General features: G+C 43.2%; 1 protein-coding gene across 2 annotated transcripts in view; it reads right to left on the reverse strand.

Moving 5' to 3' along the window:
• grb14 (growth factor receptor-bound protein 14) overlaps positions 1-22,504 on the reverse strand; it is a 293,218-nt gene that overhangs the window by 127,236 nt on the left and 143,478 nt on the right. Inside the window, exon 1 of one of the 2 annotated variants that reach the window (XM_085986432.1) lies at positions 8,176-8,442. The exons of the other annotated variant lie outside the window; for it this stretch is intronic. Within the exon in view, the coding sequence (XP_085842558.1) occupies positions 8,176-8,238 (63 nt within the window). The 5' untranslated portion in view covers positions 8,239-8,442. Of the gene's footprint in view, positions 1-8,175; positions 8,443-22,504 lie in introns of those variants that run through there. 2 annotated transcript variants of the gene reach the window in all.

The raw sequence follows: 22,504 nt of genomic DNA on the forward strand, positions 1-22,504 counted from the left end.
AAGCCAGACTGTTCCTAACCTAGGTGTCCTATTTAACCTGGAGCAGAGTTCCAACCCCATATCCTCTCCACCACAAAGATCGCCTACTTCCATCTCCATGTTTGCCAGTCATTGCCCATGCCTCAGACCATCTGTTGCTGAAACCCATATTCATGCTTTTGTTACTGCCGGACTCAACTAGTTCAATGCTCCCTTGGTCAGCCTTGAATCTTTCACCCTCCATAAACTTGGTCATCAAAACTCTCTTACTCATATTCTAACTTGCATCAAATCCATCTCACCCATCACCTCTTAAAATCATCCTAATATTTAAATACAGGTAGACTATCCTTTATCCGAACTTCCGAAAACCGAAAACCTCTAAAAACCAAAAGGTTTTTCGTTTAGCGTAAGTCGTGCGCACGACATGACCAGAGTGGCGCACAACTTACACTGAGCAGGGCAGAGGGTCACAGAGTTCCCTCCTGGGTAGGAGATTGCAGGCCAAGCCGGGCAGTGTGAAGGAGGTACCGGGAGAGTGAACCCAACAATACAGCGGCCGGTCCGATAGCTGCAGCGGCCCGTCCGATATTCTTTTCTCCCCCGACCCAACCCGCGGCCCGTCCGATATTCTTTTCTCCGCCACACACCTGACCCGACCCCCGATCCGTCCGATATTCTTTTCTCCCGACCCGACCCGAACCGCGGCCCGTCCGATATTCTTTTCCCCCCCCGGACCCCCCCCCCCCCGACCCCGACCCCCCCCCAATATTTTTTCTCCCCCCCCCCACCACCCGACCTGATTTGCGGGCCAGCTTAGTAGGAGTCAGCCGATATCCGGCTTTCCAGAGAAGCAGGAAGGGGAATGAGACACGGAACAGTCACAAGAGGTAGCCTGAACTTTGGGAAATTTGTATTAAATACAAATTTCCCAGTCTTATAATACCTTCTGAAATCCGAAAAATTCCAAAAACCGAAACTCAGCTGCTCCCAAGGCTTTCGGATAAGGGATAGTGTACCTGTACCTACTTAGCCTCGCCCCTCTATTTCTCTAACCTCCTCCAGCTCTACAACCCTCCAAGAATGCGGCGTTCCTGCCACTCTGGCTTCTAGTGCTTCCCAGACTTGCTTCGCCCCACCGTTGGTGGCTGTGCCTTCAGTGGTCTAGGCCCTAAACTCTGGAATTCCCTTCCTAAAACCTTTCCACTGCTCTTTCCTTCTTTACGACGCTCCTTAAAACCTACCTCAATCTGTCCTAATGTCTCCTCCTTTGGCTCAGTGTCAATGTTGTCCTATTATGGTCCTGTGAAGCACCTAGAGATGTTTTACTATGTTAAAGACATTAGGATAAATACAACAACTTACATTTATACAGAGTGTTAAGAGACACTAGCAAAGGGATTTTAAGACAATGAATATCATTGAGGAAGTCATACTGGCGAGCCACCAGTAGATTTGAAACAGGCCAATGTGGTACCCAAATTCAACAAAGATGACAAAACAGACGGAAACAACTGCAAATCCATTACTCTTACTTCAATTCTATGTAAAATGATAGAATCAATTAGGTAAAAACGAGGATTATCTGTACAACAACCATCGGTAAACAGCAGTCAACTTGGCTTTAGAAAGGGAAGATGGATCTTAACAATTTCCTTGTGCTTTGAGGAAGCAACAATCCAAGTGGAGTGTGGTAAACCCTATAACGATGTGTGCTTAATATTTCCAAAAGGTATTTAATAAAGATCCACACGAAAGGCTCCAAGCTATGGAGTTCAGGGTAAAACTAGAGACTAAATTTAAAAAATGGTGGAAGGGTGGAAAACAATGATCATTGGTTAGAAAAGTCATGTTGTGATGCAGGAAGAAGTTTGAGTGGGGTACCCCAGGGCTCAGCGTTGGAACTGTTTCCAGTCAATGATTTCGATTAAAAAAATACAAATTAGCCAAATTTGGAGACACCAAACTAGAAGGGACAGTGAAATTGCAAGAAGCATCTCAAAAATTGCAGAACAAATTAAATAAAGGCCCGTATTTTCCGATCGCAGACCTTACCCGAGTGCTCCCAGGACGCACACGCTTCCGCTCCTGGGCCTCTCCAAACTTGAAGTGCGCAGGGCCCACGTAGTTCGCAGGGTCCCTGGGATCACATGGGCCATGGGGAGCCAATCACAGAAGGGAATCTCCCTTCATACATTTGACAGGAAGACCTGTCAAATATATGAATGAAGATCACCCCAAAAACATAGTAAAACTTTAAATTTAAAAAAAAATTAAAATTACAATAAATTAAGTATTTTAAACAAAAATTTAATTTTTTGAAAAAAATTGAAGTTTTTTTTTTAACAGGGCTAAAAATAAACTTACTTTAAAAAAAAGTATTTTTAAATATCAGTGGAAAAAAATTCCTTTACTTTTTTGAACTCTTATCCTGGTAAAAGCAGGCCTTACACCTGCTTTTACCAGGCGTAAGAATTGTAAGGGTTTTCTGCAGGCGGAGGGTCTCCAAAAAGCGGAACCATCCGCCCGCAGAGGCCCTTCTCCAGGGCAGCCGGAAGATCTGTCAAGACCATTCTTGACAGATGGGAAATGCCGGTTTTCAGCGCATGCCTGAAACCGGCATTTCCGATGTCCCTACGGGTGGGTACACAGCACGTACCCACCCGGCGGGATCGGAATATCTGAGCCATTATTTGAGAGTGGGCTAAACAGTGACAGGAGTTTTAATAGACAAGTATAAAATATCAAAAAAAAGTGACCCATTTCCTCCATGAAGGGTGTTGGAAAAAGTCAAGGATGAACTTGGAAAAAGACCTGGGAATCTTCATAGACTCAGTCAAAATGGATAGCCAATGCAGAGCAGCAAACAAAGTCAACAGAAGGGTCAACTACATAGTCAAAACAATAGAATACAAGTCAGAGGAAGTCATGATCAAACTGTACAGTGCTCTGGTCAGACCCCACTTTGAGAATCATGTCCAGTTCTGGTCACCAAGAAATAAAGGAGATATTCAAGCACTGGAGGCAGTGCAGAGAAGAGCCATGAGGCTGATCCATGGTTTCAGGGGTCTGACATGAGGAAAGAGTGGAGGCATTGGGCTTTCGATAGGTTCCCTGTACCTATGCTACCTCCTTTATGGGGAAATCCACAACAAGGGGGCATAATCTTAAAATTAGAGTGAGGCCATTTAGGGTTTATTGAAATCAGGAAGCACTTTTTCCACATAGAGTAGTGGAAATTTGGAACTTTCTCCCCAAAAATTGTGGATGCAGAGATTGATACCCTTGCCGAATAAAAGCTATTGAAGGCAGGTAAAAAAGTGTTGAGGTACAAATCTGCTATCATCTAACTGAATGGTGGAACGGGCTCAAGTAGCTGAATGGGCTATTTCTGTTCATGTTTTCATCCTGGAAGAGAGAGAGAGGTCTGTCACATGCTCTTATAAAAAGGTATACAAGATAATAAATGGTATGGAAAAGATTAATGCAGAATAATACGTTAACAGTAGGAGAAGGGGACTCCGGTTCAAAGTAGTAAATGGTCATTTTAAGAGCTATCAGGAGGTGGTTCTCCATACAGATAATGATCAACACTTGGAATGGAATTGCAGCAGAGTGCTGGAGGCAAAGGCCCTGGAATAATTTAAGAAACTATTAGATGCAATGATGATGGGTTGGAGGGGGAACTTCAGGATCTTTCTGGATGGACTAATTAAGATGGACTGAATGGCCTTCCTCATCAGTTAAGTATCTTGCAATTGCATGATTAGAGATCTGTAGTCCAGTGAATTAAATATATAAATGAGTAAAATGGGCATGTAGATCATACATGGTTATTAAGAGGTTAGGGGGTCCAGCTCATTCAGTTTTCAGCATTTCATATACCAGCTTCCACAAGCCTATACTTCTATTCTGTTATAAACTATTCATTTTACATAGTTTGCCCACAGTTCATTAGGACCCTCAAAATGAGAAATAATTTGCTTAATATTTTTCATAATTACATACTTGCAGTTTAATCCTTCCTTCTACATTATACATTATAAAGATGTGCGGGTTAGGTTGATTGGCTATGATAAAAAAAAAATTTAAAAAAAATTGACCCTTAGTATTAGGGGGATTAAATACGTGGGGTTACGGGGATAGGGTGGGATATGTGTTGGTGTAGGGGTTACGGGGATCGGGTGGGATATGTGTCGGTGCAGGCTCGATGGGCCGAAATGGCCTCTATCTGTACTGTGAGGTTTCTGTGATTCTGTGATAACCAGGCATTTTAGATAAATTAAACTTTATAAGAAACAAAGATTAGGTGAAGTACACAAGTGGGGCTGAAATGTGCAAGTTCACTATTTTTCTTAGCAATAATGTTTAACAGTAGTTTTCAAGAGCTTACCATCAGGCCATACTCTCAATTTGGAGTAAACATTTTACTTCCAGTAGTTACATTTTTTGTGGTTTTTGGATTCTCTTGAAACATTTTTGTAGCAATTATTTTTTTGATATATAAAGATCACAGCACATCAAAAGTGACAATTCCAGAAAATATGAAACAGAAATGACATCTGCAACATATCTTTGTAAAGTTTTAATCTGTGATAATGCTAAGTGGCTGTTAAGTCCAGTTTCATTTCCTGTCTCATATTGCTTAAAAGTACACGATAAAATGCTGATGCACACTAAAAATATCCAAATTGTGAAAAGCGCCTGCAGATTTTTACATTTATGTTTACAATAATTTTATCTCAACATAGTTTCTAGACTATTAACCATTGTGCCTTTCGCAATTCTTTTCCCCACTGGCACAGTTTCAACAATAATATTCATTTCTATGGAGTAATGCTTCTACTCTGAATGCATCAGCTGCTAGATCATAGCAAATACAATAGCCTCAATTTAATTCCTGGTGGGATTCATGAAGACGGGGGCCGAGGCAGTTGAGAAATCATCCGGCCCTCTGCAGAGTGAGGCCCATGAGATTTTAACTCCTAGACCGCATCAGTCTCCTGCACGAACCTGGCAGGAAGCACTAACTGGCTTGTAGGTGGGAGCGAGATATCAGGCAACCGGAGCCCACTGCCAGAGACCCGCACGATCAGAGCTCAGCAGACAATCAAGTGCTCTTTTTTAGTTGGGGGGGGGGGGGCGGGGGGAGTGGCACATGAGGTAAAGTCAGGGGGGAGGACTAAAGTTTCCTTGTGGGCACAGAGGAGCAGTCCTGCTCCTCCTTGCCCACAAGAAAACAGCTTCTCTTTCTCGGCCTCCTGTGGCCCCAGAATCACTTAGCCAAGTTGGCCTGTGGGGGAGCCTGAACTGATTAAAAAAAGATAGACCCTGCTACCTTCCAGCAGGTAACCTGTTCAACAATTCAAAATTAGGTTAAAATAGCAACCCATGGGAAGGCAGCCATTTTAAATGCCTGCCTACTGTTGGGCAGGCAGGGTTAAAATCAGCTCTAGAGTAAGGGTTAGGAAAATTGAAACAGGTTAGAAACTATATAGACTAGAGATTCTTGCTGATTTCTATTACCATTTTCATCTAAAAACAAATCACATTGGCACACAACATTTTTCTCAATCCAATATGATCTGATAGTCCTTCTACAGGATACAGCTAAGTGTACACTATGCAGTCAAGTTAACAACCACTCCCTGTCAAAATGACCCATGATTCATAATACTATTTAGGCAATTAACAAAGTTTTCCATGTGTAAAAAGGAAAGTCTTTGTAGAATACTGCATTAAAATTTAATATTGTGACTTACTGCAAGGCAACTGCTAAGGATTGATGGAAGAATTTCAAATCGTTTGACAAATGCTTTTACTGAGTTTTACACAGTCATTTAGTTATCAAGACATCTATCACAAATTTGTTTTGGCAGTAAAATGAAATTAACAGACTATGGCATTTGAACTCCTCCCTCCTATTTATTTTGAACTGAATGTTACTCCCAGAGCTACCAACGATTGAGAATTAAACTTATAGTTGGCTGTAAGATAAGAAAAGTTCTCTTACAGATCAAAGGTGATTTATGCAAATGTCATGACCTAGGTTGTAAGGTGGTAAAATAAACTACAAAAAGTTTATGGGTAACTTGACCTTTTCTTTTTCAAGGATAAGGCTGCCCACAATGACCTGGAGCGAGAACCCACAAACTTTCACCTTTTGACTCAGAAGGAAGGAAGCACTTCAAATTCTGGAGAACACGGCCTTCGAGGGAGTGGGAGAACAGGAAGTAGGACAGATGGCGGTTGCAGGTTATGATGACACTCTGCTGCTCTTCCTCCTCGTTCTATTATACCTCATATTAAAGGCCAATTTTTGTGCCCAGCACTCCCCAATATCGGGCACAGACAGGTCATGCTGAATTGCGAAATGTCATCCTGGTGGTAGGGCATCCTGCTGCATTAACATGGAATGTTCGCCCCATTTTCTAATTGGGCCTGGGCAGGCCTTAAATTCTCCCATCTAAAGCAGGTGGGAGCTTCATTAATGTATGCAGAAGGGTAAGGGTAGATGCTAAATGTTCACCATGCCCAGGAAATCTGGGAGGAAAGGGGACCTCCAAATGGACCATCAGGTTGGAGGGGCTTTAAAAGACATGCCGATGTAAAGGGCGAGTGTTTTCAAGTATTTTCTAATCCTTTCTTGGCCAGTTTATTTTTCATTAACCTTTTATTTTATAAAAAATTATTTTTCCAATCTTGGCACCAGTTATATACAGCCAGAGGCAGGGCTTCACCAATATGACTGCCATCATTAGGTCCACTTTCCCGCAGATCAGTAGTCATGCTGAACTAGTGCCCAACATTAGCACCATTGCAGATACATGTCCTGCAAACTTACCATATCTAGTCAATAGATTCTTGATTCGACTAGATATAGTCAAAAGATGGTCTTCAATAAGAGCGGCATGCATGTCTCTCGCAGCCAGTCTCCAGGATATTCATGATGAGGCATCTTAGTCAGGCAAATTTGTACAGCTTTTGGCACTGAACCATGATCTTTGAGGTCTTAAAGGACTATATTGTAGGGGCAATAAGAAATCTAAATCCAAACTCCAAAACAATTAATTCTATCTACTAATAGTTATTAGTAAAACAGCTAAAAAAACTAGACTTTGAAAATGTAGTAACATTTATTTATCGACAGAACTCAATTATTCAGGTGTTTACCAAACTCATGAAAAGGATGATAAGAGGCAGATTTTCCACAACACTACTGCTGATTTCAGGTAGTGGCAGGTCAGTCACCAGACAGGCCTGTGAAATGTTCCATCAATTCCCTGACGAGCACCATCACTTCTAGGTTTTCTAGCTGAAAATTACAATGGACGTTGAATACATCTACCCATATAATTTATTCATACTAGTTGTTAATGGTGGGAAAGTGCCATACAGCAGATTTCCTGGCATTGCCATCTTAACAACTCTGGCCAGCAGGTGGTGCTCAGCATTGCTAAGGCAACTGGTGCGGGGGGGGGGGGGGGGGGGGGAAAGAGAACTGTGCAGGGCTGTTAAAATGGAAGGGCCATCATGCCTATTGCAACCAACTGCTAGGTGGCTAATTTCACCAAGCAAGGCAGAAGATTCTGTAAAAAATATATTTTCTTCACCTGAGGCCTCTTGCCATGCTACACAATAGCAGATACTGCAGCCATTTTCCTCCCCCCACCACACAACCGGAGGTGTGAATCAGCAGTGCAAATACCAGCAGACGGCTGCCAACTCGTAAAGGAGTCTGACTCCAAAAGCTTCACCAGAACAAACAGGCACACAGTCCATCGCACCACCATCCGTCAGATCAGAAAATCCAGCCCATAGCTTCTATAATTGTTGATTATTCATGACTCATATTAATGATCTATTTGTAATTGAAATGTAATTCAACACTAAGCATTTTAATGGTCATCTCGTATTTTGTAATAAAAAGATGCATTAGTTGGTGCCATTTCCTCCCTATTGAGTTACAGCACAGATTTACAAGCAAAATGAAACCACTGAACATACAAGATTCATTATAAACTATTGCAAGACTTTATATGAAATATTCACAAACTGCAAAGCCCTTCGATCTTTAAACAGTTAAAAAGGGCTGGTTCACTAGAGAGTTAAGAGAATTCCCTATTTAAGCATTAGACTTGCAAATAATTAGTTTGGAAAAAAGAAACTGAACACCGATACCAAAAGCTATCTTACCCGTTTCTGCAGTACAAGTGGAGTGATTGCAGGCAATGTCACTCGTCGGGCATACAAGCTCATGTCTGTTCTTCAAAAAGCATAACCATTCAGCAACCATGAAAGACCAATCTGTTACGTGGTTGATGGAAACTCTTGACAAAATTCCTTGCAGACTCAATACACTGTACACAAAATTCCTTTGTCATGGCATAGAGGCTGCTATCAAAGCACAATACTGAGTTAAAGGATCAACAAATGTCACCCAGCCTACGTGAATCCTATACTACCCAAACTAATTAAAAGAGGTGATCATAGGACAGGACAAATCAGCAGCCAATCACAGTCACGACAAAACTCCTTCTTTGCCCTTGAAAACAAATTCCAACTCGGTTTATGGTTTTAAAGCAACAAGAACACAAGGTTTCCTGACTGCTAAAATAAGAGCACAATTTTAAATCTGTTGCTAGTCAGGAAATTCTAGTTTTTGTCCTCTCAAATCCAGTATTAAAGCTGGCTAGGCACCACATATTTGTAATAGTTTAAAATCTGAAAACTTCCTTTCCAGCATTAGCAATTGTTTGCGAGTATCCTACATGAAGAATATTCTCCTGCATATATTTATTTATTCTAAGGGGGAAAAATTCGGTTGATTAGTGCTTCCCGTTAGCGCCTCAGGGCGCTAACGGGGGGCAAAGCAACTAGCGCCTGGGCGCGGCGATGTTTGCGCCGCTCGTGAAATTGACCAGACATTTTGCGGCAGCGCTAAACACTACCGTCATGATCCCCTGCGCCTGCAGATTGTGACGTCAGTCGAGCGTGCAACACCCCAGACCGGATATGGAGTGGCACCGCCTGCCGCTAGCAACGACAGGTAGAGGGGAACGTTTTGCAGTCAGGAAAGGACTGGGGGAGTGCTATTTAAAAGCAGCCACTTCCTGCCTTTTTTTGTCAGCGACATTTTTGCACCACGCATTGAGAGAGAGAAAGACTTCTGGAGAGATTCAATGCTGTGTGAAGGAGTGTTGGGTACTGAGCAGCACTTTGCAGGTTCATTTTGATTTGACCTTCCTTACATCGATTTAGAAGAGACTTTGGGGGCTGCACGCTGAGCTCTTGCCCTGGGGCGCTACATTGTTCTTTCCAGCAGAATTGATGTACAGGTCTCTCCAGGCCGAGATTCAAGGCTGCAATGAGCAGGGTGTGGATGGAGAGTAAGATCGACCCTCCCCTTTAAGAACTGGCCGGCGCCAGTCTGTGTTCCATTGCTGACTGACATCACCTGAGCTTCGCCAGCGCTCTGAGGTAGCGCCTTGCTCCTCGGCGTTAGCGCCTTGAGGTGTGTAGCGCCTGATTTAGTGCTCAAATCACCGCCAAGGGCGATAGAGGCAAAGTTTGCAGTCGGAGGCGATAATTAGCACCAGGCGCTAAACTTTGCACCCACCCGATAATTGTGCTCCAAATGGGGCAATACCGAATTTCTCCCCCCTAAAACTCCATGCAGAGCTCTTTGACAAAAGTGGCTTAAAATTCTCAAGAAATTTCTAACCCAAAACCCTTTCTTGGCATTTCCACTTTATTTTAAAACAGAAAATAAAAACACAAGATTAAAATGGCTGAATAACATACACAATTTTATAACCTGGCTGTTATATTATTACTGCCCGTCAGTAACAGCTGGAACTTGGCAGCTGGAGAGTTAAGTGGCTCCAAGCAGCACCTTATCTTTTAGATTGCCAACACATTTTGGGGCATTATGGAGAAAGAAAAATAACTTAATCCCCCCAAAAAATGGACATTTCACTTTTTTTTTTTTTAAATTGTATTAATGTTTCTGAATAATGTAACATTTAAAATTACAGAAAGATAAGTACATTATTCACTAAAGTTAATGTAGTTTCCTATTCTTTTAAGGTCTCCCTACACATTAGGCACACTGCTAGAAGCAGCAGCATTGTGACGCCCCAAAAGTTTCATGAAAGTTAGCACCTACCAGCAGGAGTTATTCCTAACGTTTAGGTTACTAAGATACTATGCAAAGCAACATAGCCAATATGAAATGACTGACGAGAAGTAAAATTTAAATGGTACAAGCTAGCAAAGATTTACAGTATAGGAAGGGGGCTATTTCTTATTGTGGCACTTAAGAGCTCAGTGACGTAGGTGGACAGATGCAACTCGTCTCCCATTTAACCTGATCAACCAGAGGAGCTGGCGCGTAAATAAGTGATGTGGAATTTTCATAAATGCAATACCTGAATACAAGCGAGTAGCTGAGCCATGCAGACCAGGAAGGTCTCCGATTCGATGTCTGTTCTTTACTGACTTAGCTGAGATCAGTGATGGTGGTGCAACCATTGGCCTCAGTACCCCTGAATGCAGGATGGGAAAATTATGTCGGAGCTCCTGCTCCTATAACTATCCAGTAACCATTACTGGAAGTATGCAACAGTGAACATCAGATGTGCATCAGCCTCAGCTACAACTGTCCCCTGCAGTCAAGTTGCCTGTAGACGCTCACCAAGGTTCACATGAATAACAAGCCCCTTGGACAAGGTAAAAAGAGTCAACTGGCACTCATGGAAGAGTACCCAAGTAAGGGTGTCACACCTTCAGATGGTGAAAAGGGAGAAAAACAGTTTGAAGAAAGACACCTTCTATAAAGAATAATATGGATATCCTGTTAATATCTCAATACATTATTTCTTTCTGAAACTATATTTGTAATTCTTAAAAATAAATAGAATATTTTGACAAATTTTTAGCTAACCAAACTGCACATTAACCCCAGTACACACTTCACAATTATATGAACAATGACGGACAGGTAAAGACCATCTGGTCCATCGAGCCTGTCCCACACAAGTGCGATACCTTGTGCATCACAACCTATATACTGCACCTCACCCGAAACCATGTGATCTCCTGGGAGAGGCAAAAAGAGATTTAAAAACCTAGGCCAATTTGGGGAAAAATAAATCTGGGAAATTCCTCTCCGACCCACCTAGGCAATCGAAACTAGTCCAGATCACTTTGGCCCCGAATGCTCTGCAGTACCTACCTTCTGTAAGAAGTGATCTCTGCCCCAGCCAGAAACAAATCCAGCTCTCGCTTCAAGGAATTCAGAGAGTCCACGTCCACCGCACGAGATGGCAGCCTGTTCCAGAGGTCCACTATTCTCTGGGTAAAGAACCACCTCCTGACATCTAACCTAGATCTGGCCTAATACAACTTAAATTTGTGACCCCAGGTCCTGTCTAACCTATTTAATTGAAATAAACTGTCGGCTGGAACACAACCTATTCCCTTCATTATCTCAAACCTCAATCAGATCCCCCCTAAATCTACACTCCTCTAAGGTATAGAGTCCCAACTCTTTTAGCCTATCTTGATAACCAAGATGCTTTAGACTGGGAATTAGTCTAGTGGCCCTCCTCTGCACCCTCTCCAAAGCCTCAATATCACCCACCATGTGAGACGACCAAAACTGGACACAGTATTCCAAGTGGAGCCTGACTAAAGTCTTGTACACGGACAACAGTATGCCTCGTCTTGTACTCCATTGTCCTATGGATACACCCGACACCCTATTTGCTCTAGCTATCGCTACACGGCATTGCTCATGCAGCTTTAAGGATGTGTGCACTAGAATGCCCAAATCTCTTTCTATCTCCACCATCTTTAATGCCTTTCCCTAAAGGGTTCAGGAATGTTATGCATGTGGGCAGGGCAAATGCTCAACACTGCACTTAAATAAGTTATACATAATTTTCCAGTTTTGAGCCCAATTTCCCAACACATTAAGATCTGCCTGAAGCAGACAAGCATTATCTACAGTTTTAACACTCCCAGATCTTAGTATCATCTGCAAATTTGCAGATTGTGCCCCCAACAACTACATCCAGATCATTAATAAAGAGCAAATAGCAACAGTCCCAACACTGATCCCTGTGGGACACCACTGGTCTCCAAACAGATCCAAATCCATCTATAACTACTTTTTGCCTACATCCTGCCAGCCAGTTCTGAATCCTGCTCAATAGATTACTACTAATACCAGAGGCTTCGATCTTAGAGAAGCCTTTTATGTGGTACCTTGGAAATCTAATTAGACAACGTCTACTGGACTTCCCTCATCCACCAACTTTGTAACTTCTTCAAAAAAAATACAATTAGATTTGAAAGACGTGGGGCTAGAAATTCACTTTGGCCCCGCCAGCTGGCTAGCGCCCAAAAGTTAGCGCTGCGCGCGGAGCCAGTTGCGCCCATCAGAAATTCAGTTTTTGCGCCCCAAGTCGGAACCGGGCGCTATTCCAGGGTGTGCCCGCCCCCGCTTGGGGCGCTGAAACTGAATTTCAGCGCTGTAGGTGCCGCAGCGCCACCCGCTGCGGAGCGGCAGGCTGCGGTACTGCAGGCCTCCTCCTTCTCTTAAGGGGGAGGTGCCTGCAACTCGGAGATCGCCGCTCGCTAGTGCCGGCAAATGAGCCCGGCACCACGGAGAAGTGCCGGGCTCCCGGAAAGCAGCCGGCAATGCTGCGGGGGGGGGGGGGGGGGGGGGGGGTGGTGGAGGAGGCCGGGGAAGGAGGTGCGGGCAGGCGGCCGCCGAAAAAGCGGCCGGCCGCACCTCCGCCTTAACTAGCGCCACTAAGGCTGCAGCACAGCCCGGTAGCGGGGCAGAACCGGGGCACTGCGCACACCGGTGACGTCATCGGTGCCGGCGCAGTGCTACCGGCTACCGCCGCCATTACCGCATCGCTGAATATCAGCGCAAACTCCTCTACTGGCGCAGAAGCCCTCTTTGGGCGGTAACTGGGCGCAAAGCCCACTGAATTTCTGGCCCATGACCTTTTAATGAAGCCATGTTGTGTGTCCCTAATATGTCATTCTCTATTTAAGTATTCATATATTGCATCCCTAATGATTCCTTCAAGCATCTTACCTATTACCGATGTTAAACTAATGGGCCTATAGTTACCCGGTTCTGTCTCATCAACTTTTTTTTTTTTTTTTTATAAAAGATGGGGACTACATTAGCCTCCTTCCAGTCTATAGAACGATTCCAGAGCGCAGTAAGCTATTAGAATATAGTTAGCATGGTACTGTCCCAAAACTAAGGCTGTGTTTTTTTTTTAATTCTGCACCGCAATCCTCATCAGTCTTCATTGTTTTTTTAGTAAACCTAATTGGAACCAAATCAATGCAAAATATAGTCCCTACAGAGATCAAACATGATCTGAGAAATATTTTGAAGTACAAGAAATCTGAACCAGGCTGGTGTAAACCTTAATGTAACCTCTCTATGGGGAACATATTTCAGTCTATACAAGATTAGAAAACATGGAACAAAAAACAGATCAAAATCAAATCTGGGACCTTTTTGATCTGTGTGGCTCAGCCACTTATTGGATAAAATTATTGAGCCATTGGGAAAGTTATTCTTATCTATTACATGAATGAAAATTCTGCTTCAATTACTATGGGTCAACTCCTATGGTTGATCCAAGTAAATAGGAGCCAACATACATTTGTCTCTTTAAACCTCCATTCTCCATCGATCACATACAATTTATCTCACCATGGACTCTGGTCCATTCATTTAATGAGGAATGTCTTACAATATTTCTTATTCAGCTTCAAAATGGTAATCAAGCAAAATTCTAGCATATTTATTCATCGCCACATCTCCATCATTCAACCTTGGCGGATTGCATTCCAAAAATGAAAAGTCCTTGTTCACAGCTGTACAATATCATGCTGTATTGAGTATTTCATTACTTCAGTCCATAGTTATCCTTATGACCTATTTTTCCTGCTCTTGTTTGAAAGTTAATCAACACAGCACATTAACTGAATTTTTTTTTTTTAAAGTCTGTTCTACAGATCCAAAACCCTACAAGAATACAAACATTTTCACATCTGTAATCTCTTCTGAAGCTAGTTAATTTTAAACTTCAGTTCTTTAGTTCTCTACTCACAGTCCAACTTAAATAGTCTGCTTAAACCTACAGTATCTGCATAGCTTGCCATTTTTAAACTCTATCATGTCATAAGCACACACACAACTTTTAGGAACAGGAAAAGGCGATGAAGCCAATAAATCCAGTTCTTTTCCATAGACCATGAATAGGGCTATCAATTTTAGAAAATCATGGAAACAATGTCAAAATCATGGAAATAATAAACATACACAATCATTTGGCTGTGTGTTAGCCAAATTACTTTGTGCTCTTGTATTTTTGTACAACAGAAAGAGGCATTTGTGTGGCTTGTGTCCTTAGGTCTCCAGTCTGCATTTTCTCAGTTTATGGGACTCAGGATATTATGAGGCTCTTGCCGGGCTATTTAAGCTGAAAAATGTGGCCTCCAGTAGCAAATCAAGCAGTATTATGGATTCCTAAAGCAGATCCTGACTGGAGGGAAAGAGCAGCACTTTAGGAAGCAGGATGCTAGCCATCTGCTGTCCTACTGAGTGAGAGCAGCAGCATTATTTGTTTATTTTATTGCTCACCAGCAGATCAGCTGTGGTTTTTCAAGAAGCCAGCACTTTTCATTTATACAGGTAGCTCACTTCATTCATTTGTGCCCCTTTGTTGGGAGTGGGATGAAGGGAGGATTACCTACATTGTAGCATTGGGCAGAGAGCCTGAAGGTCAGCCAAAACAACATACCTGTGCGTGCCCTCTGCCGCATTGGAGGGGAGTTCTTTTTAATAATAAAAGCTGTATACATCTGTAAATTTAAAACTGAAATCAGGCATTTTTCAGATTTTATTTTTTGGATCAAAAATCAATTTCAGTAATGATTAAAGCCCCCAAAAAACAAGGTAAATTCAGCAAAAATTAGTAAAATCAGTTTTTATTTGCAACAAGCAAGATACCAACAAAAAGGTAGTCAAGTTAAATGACAAACAGTTTTTTTTTTAAGTGCCCTGCCACATCAGGTTTTGGGTGGGTCTACCTTCAAGGTTGAAATCCTAAGTTTCCATAGTAAACAATAAATAGTTAATGGAACAGAATGTTTTATCGCTTTTACTTCATATTCATTTGTACTGAAAGCAAGTTCTAAAACAGTCTTTAAATTATTTTTATAAATTTTTAATACAGACTAAAACAACCAGTAAATTGGCAGCTCTGCAATAAGTAGCCAATGAGGGAACGGTTAGACAAAGTTCAGAACTGGGGGCAGTTTCCTTGCAGAATAATTCGTGTTCAACGTCAACACAAATTCATACAATATTTGAAGTGGTGTTTAGTGAAAAATTTAATGAACTTCCCTAAAGTCTCGACTCAAATGATGTCACTAACATACAGGCATATCTCAGGACCAATAAAGTCAGCGAATTTGGGTTTTTGCAGATGAAAATCAGAAGGGAATCAGTTTTTAAAATTAAATTCTGGGAATTTATTGGTGGAAATCAGTAATGAATGTCATGGGTTCAAACCCCACTTCAGGGATTAAAGCTCAATCTAGGCCGACACTTCAGTGCCGTACTGAGGGAGTGTCGCATTGTCCATGGTGCCATCTTTCAGATGAGACATTAAAAAGTCCAGATGTGCCTGAACAGGTGGATGTAAAAGACCACATGGCAGGATTTGAACAGTAGGGGAGTTCTCCAATGTCCTGGTCAAAATTTGTCCCTGAACCAACATCACTAAAACAGACTGTGATCATTTATTTAATTGCCGTTTGTGGGACCTTGCTGTGTGCAAATTTTGCTGCCATGTTCCTCACATTACAACAATAACTACACAGGTACTTCATTGGCTTTGAAGGCTAAAGTGCTTTGGGACATAGCAAGGATGCAAAAAGTTCTATATAAATTAAAGTAAAAACAAGTCCATTGTCCTCCCTCAAACTTTTTGTCCAATTCTGTTAAAATCTTCATAATTCTAAGACTTGGAATCACCTTTGTTATTCTTCTCTGCAGTGCCTCCAAAGTATCAGCACAAGGAGGGAGTACTGTAGCAGCAGATGGGCAATATTGCAGAGGCTGAAATAGGCAATTTTCGTGGTAGCTGCAGTGTGGGTTTGAAGCTAAGCTCAAACCAGAGGTGGATGGCTTCAGTCTTTCCAATGTTAAATAGCAGAAAGCTCCTGCTCATCCACAACTTGATGTTGGACAAGCAGTTGGACTGCAGTGATGTTTGTAGAGTGGAGAGACAGGACATAGAGGAAAAGGAAGTAAGGCTAGGAATAGAATTTTAGGCCACACCCAAGGTAACCATGCTTTTTTGGGGGGCTTGGGGGCAAGAAAGAGGGGCTAGAGAAGAATAAATGCTGTTACTGACAATGTGCCATATGCACTGGGACTGGTAGGAGGAGTGGAACAATGCAAAGGCAATGCCACGGAGATAGGCCAGAGGAGAGACAATGGAGTGGTCGACACGTTTGAACGCTGTGCAGAGGTCGTGAACAAGGAGAAGGAGGAATAGCATAGCATACCATGGTCACAGTCAGAAAATGTGTCACCGATGCCTTTAACCAAGGCAGTTTTGGTACTGTGAGCAAAGTGGAAATGTCATTCAACGGATTCAAACTGGGAATGATAGGAGTGGCAAGTACAGATTCGGATGGTCACAATGCTTTTTAAGCGTCTTATGGAGCAATGGAAATTTGGAGATAGGGCTGTAGTTGGAAAGGATGGAGAAGTTATGGGTTAATATCGGCAAGCAAGGAGAGAGTTGTGCAAGGAGGAAATAGAAAGCACAGAAGCAGAGTCTCATAAGTGGGGAGGAGAAGCTACAAAGTGGTAAGAGATCAGACCAGGCATCAATTGTTGCCACAAATAATTCTCCATGCTGTTCTGCAGTACAGCTCCCAATTTGCTACATGCTTGTATTAAATGGGTACTGGAAAATCTCCAGCCTGTTCACTCCAGAACTTCACTGGCTAATTTTTTGACTTGCCAAACCAAACTTTGCACCATTTAGCTCAGATTTTTTGTTTGCTGTTTTTCAGCACTCCTTTGGTGCACACCCCCAAATGCAGAAATTTTGCTGCCATCAGTTGCCCCTAGCAGCTGTAAACGATGCTCAGCATGGGCATTCCACTGGACAGGACAGTGGTTTCCTGGATTTGATTGGACCTGATTGGAGCGAGGCAGCGGAGGCAAATTTAAACGGCGGCGAGGCTCAAGAGGCATACCAGTCTCCGAGCTCAGAGGGAGGGAAGTAAAAAGTAATCAAAGTGAGACGTCACCAGGAAGCAGGTAAGTGAGTATTTCTCTCTTTTTCCAAAACTTTAACTCTGTGGTTTATAGTTTCTTAGCTCTCTGTGGTGTAGCGGGGACCGTTGGTAAACCAGGGCCCTTAAGTACATAATTTAAACTAGTGTAATTGGTGGGATTGATTTGATTTAATTTAAATTAATTAAAAGGTAAGCCATGGCAGGAGAGCGCGGCCTCGTGGCATGCTCCTCCTGCGCTATGTGGGAACTCAGGGACACTTCCTGTGTCCCTAACGACCGTGTGCAGGAAGTGTATCCAGCTGCAGCTACTGGCAGACCGCATTGCAGTGCTGAAGCTGCGATTGGATGCATACTGGACCATTCGCAATGCTGAGGAATTCATGGATAACACGTTTAAGCAGTTGGTCACACCGCAGGCAAAGGTTGGACAGGCAGAAAGGGAAGGGGTGACCAACAGACAGAGTACTAGGCGCAGGCAGGTAGTACAGGGGTCCCCTGTGGCAATCCCCCTCTCAAACAGATACACCACTTAAGAGTACTGTTGGGGGGGGGGGGTGGCTTATCAGAGGAAGGGAGCAGCAGCCAACTTCCTGGCACCAGGGGTGGCTCTGCTGCACTGCACGGGAGGAAAAAGAGCAGGAGAGCTATAGTAATAGGGGATTCTATTGTAAGGGGAATAGATAGGCGTTTCTGCAGCCGCAAACGAGACTCCAGGATGGTGTGTTGCCTCCCTGGTGCAAGGGTCAAGGATGTCTCAGAGCGGCTGCAGAACATCTTGGAAGGGGAGGGTGAACAACCAGTTGTCGTGGTGCATATAGGCACTAACGATATAGGTAAAAAAATGGGATGAGGTCCTAAAAGCTGAATATAGGGAGTTAGGAGGTAAATTTAAAAATAGGACCTCAAAAGGGTAGTAATCTCCGGATTGCTACCAGTGCCACGTGCTAGTCAGAGTAGAAATAGAAGGATATTTCAGATGAATACGTGGCTAGAGGAATGGTGCAAGGGGGAGGGATTCAAATTCCTGGGACATTGGAACCAGTTCTGGGGGAGGTGGGACCAGTACAAACCGGATGGTTTGCACCCGGGCAGGGCCGGGACCGATGTCCTAGGGGGAGTGTTTGCTAGTGCTCTGGGGGAGGGTTTAAACTAAAATGGCAGTGGGTTGGGAACCTGAACAGGGGGACAGAGGAAAGGGAAACAAGGATAAAAGCAAAAAAGAGAGAGGAAGGAGAAAAACAAAAGTGGCAGTCAGAGAAATCAAGGGTTTAAATCAAACATGGCCACAGTAAATAATAATTCTAATAGGTCTAAGAGTGTTAAAAAAACAAGCCTGAAGACTTTGTGTCTTAATGCGAGGGGCATTCGGAATAAGGTGGATGAATTAGCTGCGCAAATAAAGGTAAACGAATATGATTTGATTGGGAATACGGAAACATGGCTCCAGGGTGGCCACGGCTGGGAACTCAACATCCAGGGGTATTCAAAATTCAGGAAAGATAGGCAAAAAGGAAAGGGAGGTGGGGTAGCATTGCTGGTTAACGAAGGGATTAACACAATTGTAAGGAAGGATATTAGCTCTGATGATGTGGAATCTGTATGGGTAGAACTGAGAAATAACAAGGGGCAGAAAACGTTAGTGGGAGTGGTATATAGACCTCCAAACAGTAATGGTGAGGTTCGGGATGGTATTAAAAGGGAAATTAGAGAAGCGTGCAATAACGGCACAGCAGTCATCATGGGTGACTTTAATCTACATATAGATTGGGCTAACCAAATTATTAACAATACTGTGGAGGAGGAATTCCTCGAGTGTTTACGGGATAGTTTCCTGGACCAATATGTCGAGGAACCAACCAGAGATCAGACTGTCTTAGACTGGGTATTATGTAACGAGAAAGGATTAATTAGCAATCTTGTTGTACGAGGCCCCTTGGGTCGGAGCAATCATAATAGGATAGAATTCTTCATTAAGATGGAGAATGAAGTAGTTGACTCAGAGACTAGGTTCCTGAATTTAAATAAAGGAAACTATGATGGTCTGAGGCGCAAGTTGGGTAGGATTGATTGGGGAATGTCACTCAAAGGGTGGACGGTGGATAGGCAATGGCAAGCATTCGAAGACCGCATGGATGAACTACAGAATTTGTTCATCCCTGTTTGGCATAAAAATAAAACAAAAAAGGTGACTCAACCGTGGCTAACAAGGGAAACTAGGGATAGCATAAGATCCAAGGAGAGGACATATAAATTGGCCAGAAATAGCAGTAAACCTGAGGATTGGGAGCAATTTAGGATTCAACAAAAGAGGACAAAGGGATTAATTAAGAAGGGGAAAATAGAATATGAGAGTAAGCTTGCAGGCAACATAAAAACTGACTGTAAAAGCTTTTATAGATATGTGAAGAGAAAAAGATTGGTGAAGTCAAGCGAAGGTCCCTTGCAGTCAGAATCAGGGGAATTTATAATGGGGAACAAAGAAATGGCAGATCAATTAAATACATATTTTGGTTCCGTCTTCACAAAAGACACAAATAACCTCCCAGAGATGTCGGGGAACATAGGGTCTGATGAAGGGGAGGAACTGAAAGAAATCAGTATTTGTAAGGAAATGGTGTTAAGGAAATTGATGGGACTGAAGGCTGATAAATCCCCAGGACCTGATAATCTACATCCTAGGGTACTTAAGGAAGTGGCCCTAGAAATAGTAGATGCATTGCTGATCATCTTCCAACATTCGATGGAATCTGGAACAGTACCCATGGATTGGAGGGTAGCTAATGTTACCCCACTATTCAAAAAAGGTGGTAGGGAGAAAACGGGGAATTAGACTGGTAAGCCTGACATCGGTAGTAGGGAAAATGCTAGAGTCCATTATAAAAGATGTAATAGCACAGCACTTGGAAAACAGTGACGGGATCAGACAAAATCAACATGGATTTACACAAGGTAAATTGTGCTTGACTAATCTACTGGAATTTTTTGAGGATGTAACTGGTAAAATAGATAAGGGAGAACCAGTGGATGTGTTATATTTAGACTTTCAGAAGGCTTTCGATAAGGTCCCGCATAAGAGATTAGCGTGTAAAGTTAAGGCACATGGGATTGGGGGCAAGGTACTGATTTGGATAGAAAACTGGTTGGCAGACAGAAAGCAAAGAGTTGGAATAAACTGGTCTTTTTCAGAGTGGCAGGCAGTGACTAGTGGGGTACCGTAGGGATCAGTCCTTGGACCCCAGCTATTCACAATATATATTAATGATCTAGACAAGGGAACTGGATGTAATAGCTCCAAATTTGCAGACGACACAAAGCTGGGTGGGCGTGTGCGCTGTGAGGAGGATGCCGAGAAACTCCAGGATGATTTGGGCAGGTTGGGTGATTGGGCAGAAGCATGGCAGATGCAATATAACGTGGATAAATGTGAGGTTATCCACTTTGGTGTCAAAAACAGGAAGGCAGATTATTTTCTGAATGGCAATAGATTGGGAGAAGGGGAAGTGCAACGAGACCTGGGTGTCCTTGTGCACCAGTCGCTGAAGGTAAGCATGCAGGTGCAGCAGGCGGTTAAGGCAGCAAATGGTATATTGGCCTTCGTAGCGAGGGTTTGAGTACAGGAACAAGGATGTCTTGCTGCAGTTGTACAGGGCCTTGGTGAGACATCTTGAGTATTGTGTGCAGTTTTGGTTGCCTTATCTGAGGAAGGATGTTCTTGCCATGGAAGGAGTTCCGTGAAAATTCACCAGGCTGATACCTGGGATGGCAGGAATGACATGAGGAGAGATTGGGTCGATTGGGCTTGTACTCGCTGTAGTTTAGAAGAACGACGAGAGGGGATCTCATTGAAACCTATAAAATTCTGACAGGACTGGACAGACTAGATGCAGGAAGGATGTTCCCGATGGTCGGGGAGTCCAGAACCAGGGGTCACAGTCTAAGGATAAGGGGTATGCCATTTAGGACTGAGAGGAGGAGGAATTTCTTCACCCAGAGTGGTGAACCTGTGGAATTCTCTACCACAGAAGGCAGTAGAGGCCAATACATTAAATATATTCAAGAAGGAGTTGGATATATTTCTTAAGGCTAAAGGGATCAAGGGGTATGGGGAGAAAGCAGGGACCGGGTACTGAATTTGGATGATCAGCCATGATCACATTGAATGGTGGAGCAGGCTCGAGAGGCCGAATGGCCTCCTCCTGCTCCTATCTTCTATGTTTCTATGAAGGAGGAGGAGGAATCCATGCAGCTGAAAGAATGGTAGTATTCTATTTGATTAATATCCAGCTGGTCTCCAAACACCACAATGGAATAATCCAAATGACTGCAAGATATTCCAGCAGTAGCCATGATGCTTTCATCGTGCAACAGTCCACTGTACCACAATTATTTGAAGAAGCATGTAAAATAGATGAATGGCTGCTGGGAGGGGACCAGGGTCAACCCTTACTTCCTTGGCTATTGGTACCAGGCTGCAACTCCCACACCAAGCCAGAAAGAAAATACAATGAAGCTCATGCACTCCACCTGAATTCTGGTGTAACACACTATTAGTATGTTAAAGCAGTGCTTCTGATGTCTGGAAATATCAGACACTACAGATCTGAGAAAGTATTGTGGCGGAGCCACTGAATGACTCTGGGCAACTGTATATAATTCCCTTTAACGATGTTCTAACACCAGCCTGAGCCTGTACCATTGTGTTAGACATTACTGTGTTTTGTATATAGTGTTTGTATGTAGGGGGCGTGGCCCCTTTAAGAGCGCGGGAAAACACAGGCAAACGCGATGACGTCACGTCGCAAACCACGTGACTGTCCGGGCAGTCCTCGTGGAATCTCCATCTTGTTAAGACCTGTTTTCGTGGTTCTCCTGTATCGATCTCAACAAACTGTTTGAACTCGTTTAGTCTTACATTAAAGACCTGTTTGATTGACCTCCTGAGTCGACCTCAGTTATTGGTTACATTGGTGACCCCGTTTTTTGTGAACGTTTTTCACAAAAAGAACACAGCATGGAGGCCAACGCCGTTTCGCTGAAGCTACCGCAGTTCTGGGAGCAGCAAGCAAACTCGTGGTTCATTCAGGTCGAGGCACATTTCGCCCTGAGGGACATCGTTGCGGATCAGACCAAATATCTCTATGTGGTCTCCGCACTCGACAGCCTC

Source organism: Somniosus microcephalus, chromosome 4 (assembly GCF_052327205.1).
Source record: "Somniosus microcephalus isolate GS21.2 chromosome 4, FLI_Smic_1.0, whole genome shotgun sequence".
NCBI classification, from domain to species: domain Eukaryota; kingdom Metazoa; phylum Chordata; class Chondrichthyes; order Squaliformes; family Somniosidae; genus Somniosus; species Somniosus microcephalus.